This window comes from Nicotiana attenuata, chromosome 1 (assembly GCF_001879085.1).
Source record: "Nicotiana attenuata strain UT chromosome 1, NIATTr2, whole genome shotgun sequence".
Lineage (NCBI taxonomy): Eukaryota > Viridiplantae > Streptophyta > Magnoliopsida > Solanales > Solanaceae > Nicotiana > Nicotiana attenuata.
Genome location: NC_031989.1, coordinates 49,857,010 through 49,864,173, shown reverse-complemented (window position 1 = coordinate 49,864,173; position 7,164 = coordinate 49,857,010). Strand labels below are relative to the sequence as shown.

The following is a 7,164-nucleotide window of genomic DNA, read 5'->3' as shown; positions in this document are numbered from 1 at the left end:
GAAGCTTTTCATGAACTAAATAGAGTCAAGAATTGATATGTGTACACAAAAAGATCTTCACCTATATATGTAACGTGTATTTTAGGTAAAGGGGATTCAATTAACCACCCTTGGATCGATGTGGCTCAGCCACTAGTTACAGGTTGAACTTGGTTTAGCTATAGCAATTGTCATGTACCCTCATTTGGCAATCATCCTGTATAGCTGAGCTTAGTGCTCTATTCTTAGTCTCTCAGAAGCAATGCTCCTACTAACTCTTGATATTAATCCAGTTTGCTGTAAAACTAAGGTATATTATGAGGAGGTCCAGTACCAACTTACTACCCTACAAACATTAGTGAATTTCAAAGAGTAAGGTTGTGTCTCTTTTTTCTATTTACCCGTTCAATTTTTTGCTTTATATAAGGCTGCTTGTTTGTTTTGCGATTGTGTTCAATAAGGATACAATAGTCACAGGGTGAAACATTGGCATACCAAAAGCCGCAGAACTCTTCAGACGTCGTAAAAGAACTCTAAGCTACTGGTTATAATAAATTTAAAAGTGAAGCAAAAAGGAATGAATATTTAATGTGTAATATGGCCAAAATTTTGGCTAGTAAAGTCCATCTCACGTAAGCATAAGCATATTTGCAAGTAGACTTTGATGACAATATTCTTTGGGGCCAAAGTATTGAATTGTGTGGTGGATATCATTTGCAAGAGTTGTATCTTTTTTTTTACACAGCTTGGAGGCCAGAGCTTTTTTGTAAAGGAAAGACGATTCGTTCATTTTCAACACACTAACAAGATTTGAGTCTTCATTTCTTGTTTCTTACTCTCCCCCTTTATTGAGAGTTGCTTGTAAAAGAGTTGAGTGTTGGAAAATACTTGAGTGATCCCCTTTCTTTTTTTTTTTTGGCAAATATACCACTAGGCAGGCTGCCTACTGACTAATATATAAATAAAACAGCCCAAAACTGGGTCCAAAATTTACAAGATGTCCAAAACCAATTAACGTAAGCATGAAAATAATAACTACTAGGAAGGCTAACCAACTAGTATACCTATCTATTACAACATGACCAACTGAATGCTTCTTTCTCCTGTAGATGTGTGTGAATCCTAATGCCCATTTCAGATACCAAGTAGCACCTATCAAGCTCTCACCAAGCGCCAGGGTATGAAGGGTATATGCAATTAAGGATTCCAAGCAGCAATTCCACAGTACTGAAGCAAACAATGACTTGCAAGCATGAATGATGATCCCATATGATTGAACTGAACTTGACACCTGCTTACACCTCAAACTTATGATGAATACTGCACTACCATCCCCAGAATGAGTGTGTAAGCACACTAATACCACTGAGAAATGAAAGCACAATACCAACTGTAATAGAGCTAATGAATAGTGTGACAACATATTATTGTGTGATGTCCAGAATGCTAGATCAAACTCATAGAGAGTCATGAGCCTGTAACCTAGCCACATTGAAATCCAGTTTTGAGCCTCTAAATAAATCAACAACATTGGACTGCACATTGCCTCAGACTGTAAGGACAATACTAAGGCTATGCAAGACACAATTCTTTTGTCCATAAGCATTAGAAACTGCAGCAATCCTAGCTGCATTGTGTTAACATGTCTATATATCCCTAGCATGTCCCCAGATTGAGCATGATACCATGCTAATACAACTGAGTAACATCCCAAAGATATACAGAAAAAGATACCAAACAACACAATTGCAGAAGACTCCATTGTAGGAATAATGTATGTAAAGTGTACTGATATACCTTGATATCCTACAGATGTTCCTGCCATACCTTTATAAGAAACTATTCTGAAAACTGCTGAATCACCCCCAGACTGAGCATGATAACATGCTAATACCACTGAGAAGCCATCCAACAATGTCCAGGATAATGCAAGAAAAGGATTTGGCAATGCACAGGTTAGTTTGTACATCAGTCAGGTGCTTTCCTTTTGGCAATCCTACCTCTAAGGTTAGGTATTTGAGATTTGTCCATATTGAGTAATGTTTTTCCTTCAGATGCAACTCATGAAACGAATGAAAGATGATTGTACCTCCAATATTTTCCTCCAAACATGTGATCCCTCGCCAAACTGAACCACAGTAGGTAGTTCCTTCTTACAATACTTGTTCCACATGAAGTTGGACCATAAGGATTTAGAAGTTCTAAATCTCCACCAAAGCTTTGCAAATAGAGCCTTTGAAACATCAAATAATGATCTGAAACCTACTCCCCCCTCCTCCTTAGGAAGACATAGATTGAGCCACTTTGTCCAATGTCTACTCCTCCCTTCTTCCTTATTGCTCCAGAAAAATCTTGCAAAAGTTTTATGGAGATGTTCTATCATATTGTCAGGTGGATCTAAGACTAACAGGATGTGTGTTGGTATACTTTGTAGAACACTTGAAATCAAGGTAGCCTTTCCTCCATAAGATAACAGTTTCCCTTTCCATGAGTGTAACTTTGCCTTCACCTTCTGGATCAAGTCATTGTCCTTCCTTCTTCTTGTATAAAAAATTGGACATCCAAGGTAGGTAAATGGAAAACTACCTTTAGAAAAACCAGTGATGGTAGCTACTGCATTCCCCAGATCTCCAGCAACCTTTGAGTGCATATAGAAAGAGCTCTTTGCCTTATTGATCATCTGCTCGTAAGTGCTCTCATACAAAGCCAAAACATTAACTATCTTCTGAAGGGAGTAAGGATCAGCAGATGCAAAGATGATAGTATCATCTGCATAGGCTAGATGATTCAATGGATCAGACCATTTTGGCATACCAAAACCCCTGAACTGTCTATCTTCAAACAACTTATTCAATGATCTTGACAAACTTCTGCTGAAAGAATAAATAAAGCTGGTGAGAGAGGGTCACCTTGCTTCACACCCCTTGTTGAATGAAAAAAGCCAGAAGCTTGTCCATTAACCATTACTGAATACCAATTGTTAGCAATGAGATTCCAAACCATGTTGATAAAACATTCTGCAAACCCCATCTTCCTCAAAACATGCATCAAATATTTCCAAGACACCCTATCATATGCCTTGACCATTTCTAATTTGATCACCACATTAGTAGGCTTACCTCTTAGTCTTATATCAGTAACAATCTCTTGAGTCAACAAAATATTCTCAAAGATACTCCTTCCCTTGAAAAGCAGATTAGTTTAATGATATCAAGGAAGGCAGTATCTTTTCAAGTCTATCTTGAACCACCCTTGAGAACACCTTGTTAATAAAATTACTCAAGATGCTAGGTCTACGGTCAGAGAATGTTTGAACTTGAGGCTTTTTAGGCAATAAAACAAGGTTAGTATGTGTTATAGACTTAGGCAATGGACTGCCCTCAAAGAACACAATTAACAATGTATGAATATCTTCCCCCACAATATCCCAGCATGCTTGGAAGAACAGGCCAGAAAAACCATCTGGACCACTTGCACTTTCACTACTCAATGCAAAAACAGCAGCCTTTACCTCATCCATAGTAGGCAATCTACATAATTCCAAATTCTGCTCCCTTGTCACCATTGTAGGTACATTATTCAATAACTCAAAGCTTCCAAGATCCCCTCCTTAGTGAATTGCTTCTGGAAAAACTCCACTACAGCCTCAGATAATTTGTCTTGAGTTTCAATCCATGAACCATCACTATTCTTGATCCTTTTCAATTTTAGCTTTTGCCTCTTCCTATTGACACAATTATGGAAGAACCTTGCATTCCTATCTCCTTCCTCAAACCAAGTCATACCTGCCTTTTGATTCCAGTATTGTTCCTCAATGCTCAAGTACTTCTTTAGCTCAGCTTGAGCTTGTTGAAGTACAATTCTATTTTCTATTGTAGGATCCTCCTCAAATAGCATCTCTTTAATCCTCACCACATCCTCCCTGATAGCCAGCTGCTTGAAAATATCCCCATAGGTTAATTTACTCCATTTTGAAAGAGCAATCTTAATCCTCTTCTATTTCTGCTTAAACATCAAGAAAGGATCTCCTATAAAGTCAACCATCCAATTCTGCCTCACCACATCTAGAAAGGTTTCATGCTTTGCCCAAAAGTTCAAGAACTTGAATGGTTTAACAAACTTCATAGCTTCCTGTCCACAGCTCATCAATAGTGGTGCATGATCAGATCCTGTTCTAATAAGGTGCTCCACCTCTATTGTAGGAAACAGTGTTTGAAAAGGCAAGTTTACAAGAATTCTGTCAAGTCCTTTGAAAATGCACTCCTCATTTGGCCTCCCATTACACCATGTGAAAGGACTACCCTTGTACCCAAGATCAAACAAGCCACAAGAGTTGACACAGAATGCAAAGTCTTCATACTCTGGGCGATACACTGGAAGTCCACCTATCTTCTCATCCTCTCCAAGCACAACATTAAAATCACCCCGACTAGCCATGGCAACTCCATGTCACTAGCCAAATAATAAAGATTATCCCACAGTTCCAATCTCTCCAAAGCACAAAACTTAGCATATACAAAAGTCATCATAATGTACTTACCAAGATCTTGATGGTACACTCTGATTGTCATTTTTTGCTCAGTGTCAATCAACAGATCCCATTCCACCACAGCATCAAAAAATAACCAAATCTTTCTATTCACATTAGAAATTGCAGCTTCCATACCTAGTCTCCTTCTATAATTTTGAATGAACCTCTTCTTTTTAAATGGCTCCATGAGTGCTACAATGAAGAAGCCATGTTCCTTTTGCATATTAATAACCCTCTGAAAGGCCTGTTGAGTTTTAACAGACCTTATATTCCATATAAGAGTTTTGATCATCATCTGGTTGATGTAGAAGTTCCCCTCCTGGGCAAAATTCTAGTAGGTGGTTGTGTCTCTTTAGGTTGTGTTTTCTTCCCTTTATTTCCACTTCTAGCTACTGATTTAGGAGATAAATACCCCTCCCTTGCAACAGCTCTAAAATTTTCAGTTGTAGATTCATCATCTTCTTCCCCCTCCAATTGTATTTATTGATCAATCAAAGTGTTTTGTATATCATCTGGAAGCTCCTTATGAGTAATAATGTCATGTAGTACCTGATTTGGCATCTTCAATGGCACATTAACTTGAATCTGCATTAGTGATCCAGTTCCTGATGCGCATGCCACAGGCATTGATTCAAGTTCCCCAAGTTCCCTTGTAACAATTGCTTGTTCAACTGGTTCGTAAGGTGCCAAAGATGCTTCATGTATCTCTGAACTCTTTTCCATATTCCCCAAATTCTCCTGCATCAATCTGAATTGTAGCTCATACACAGATCCTAGATTAGGATTTACTGTAGCAAGATAGCTAGAAGTTACTGTTCCATTGGGATCAACCTCCTTCCCATGGACTGTTTGTTGATCTTGGCCCACTGGTTCCTTCCTAACCTCTATAGGAACACCCTCATCAAGTCCCTTATCCAATGCATACACAGGAACCCCATCAATAAATGCCAAAATCTCCCCAGTTTTGCTAGGGTTTAATGTTCCATTGCCCTTCTTTTTGCTCAATGATGCTTGAGCTGATCCATATTGGTTTCCTGTTTCCTTTGATGTTCCTTTATCACCTCCAATTTATTTTCCTGATTTGTGCTCCATAGAACTCGAAATATAGTCAACCCTAGTTTTTGAACTGCTAGGGTTTACTGTAGCTTCTCCATGTTTGCCAGTTTTTTGGAGCTGCATAATGTCCCTATTTTCTTTGCCTGCTGTTGTGTATTTTGAACTCAATTCAGCTTCCATTACCTCTACTTCATCACTCCATAAAGCCTTCTTTGAATTAACTTCATTACCATCCTCCAGTTGCCCAGCATCCTCATACGTTTGGGAAGGAATTTCTTGGCATGAATGATTGGTAGTCACATTACATTGTCTTAGCTCCTCCTTATTTGTCCCAAACCTTCTATGCACCCAATCAATAGTAGACTCTTTTTTAGTTTCATCATCAACCCTAGTATCAATAGAACTAGGAGCAGTCGATGGAGCAACAGCTTGGGCTCCCATATGTGAAGACTGAATCCCTAGAGAAGTAGGATTCAAATTTTCCTTTTGAAGACTTTCCTGCCTTTCCTTATTTACTTTGTCCACAGCTTCCTTCTTTACTCTTCTCGCATTCTTCCTTATTTAGAGTAGTAATTCCACCTTCCTTGTCCAGCAGCTTCCTTGAATCACCACCCTTAATCCCATTAGAAGTAGGATTAGGAGATTGATCCCTACCTTTCTCCTTATGTTCTTGTTGTTGTACCTTGCTAGTTCCTTTAAATACTTGCTCCTTCCTTTTATTCTTGTCCTTGCCATCTACATTTCCATCCGTAATTATCAAGATTGGTTGAACATCTTCTTCAACTTCCAAAGTTTCAAATTTGTTTTTAGACATCACTGCCTCCTCCTTAGCCTTTCCGTTGCCCTTGCTATCTTCCTTCTCGTTTGTCTCCTCAATAATGTAGCCTCTCCTATCTCTTTGATACTTATTCTTTCTAGCTTGCATCCACTCCTACTTAGCATTGTTATTAGTAGACTTCCCAACCACTTTTCCACTTGATATCACCTTGGTTGAATTTGCAGCTGTCCCAGTCGCATCACTACTCACCAATACTGCCCTCTCCTTACCTTGAACCTTGTCATCCCCTCTAACATTATTGTGCAATTCTGGATGAATTACCCGGCATTCCTCTTCATTGTGACCTTGCTTCTTACATGTCTTGCAATACTTAGTCATGTAATCATACCTTATTTTGATCCATTTAGACTCCTCAGGCCCAGTTTTATCAGCTTCCTCTATAATTTTAATTCTTTGAGGCAGTGTTGCAAGTAGGTTTACTTCCACCTTAACTTTAGCACAGCTAGGCCTTGTGCCATTTTGAGTAGCCAAATCAACATGCAATGGCCTACCTACTGCATTAGCTAAAGAAAATACAAAATCCTTACCAAAAAAATTAGGAGGAAGGTCCTGAAAAGATATCCAAGCGATTGCAATTGGTGTCTCAACATCAGGAGACCACCATGGACTCCACTTTGTGCATCTCATCTGCCAGAATTCACCTTGAGCTTTCAAATAAAATGCTGGCTTAGATAATAAGTGAATATAATCTTCCATAAATGATAACTTAATCAAAACATGTGAATCTTCAATCAATCCAACTAAACATGATCCCTTAAGC

At 38.7% G+C, this 7,164-nt stretch overlaps 1 protein-coding gene across 1 annotated transcript; it reads right to left on the bottom strand.

Annotated features, from left to right (window-relative positions):
- LOC109235859 lies at nt 3,559-4,416 on the bottom strand. Its single transcript, XM_019402110.1, has 2 exons — nt 4,021-4,416; nt 3,559-3,912 (listed from the first exon to the last, which is right to left on the bottom strand). Exons 1-2 carry the CDS (start codon nt 4,414-4,416, stop codon nt 3,559-3,561), a joined length of 750 nt encoding a protein of 249 aa, XP_019257655.1.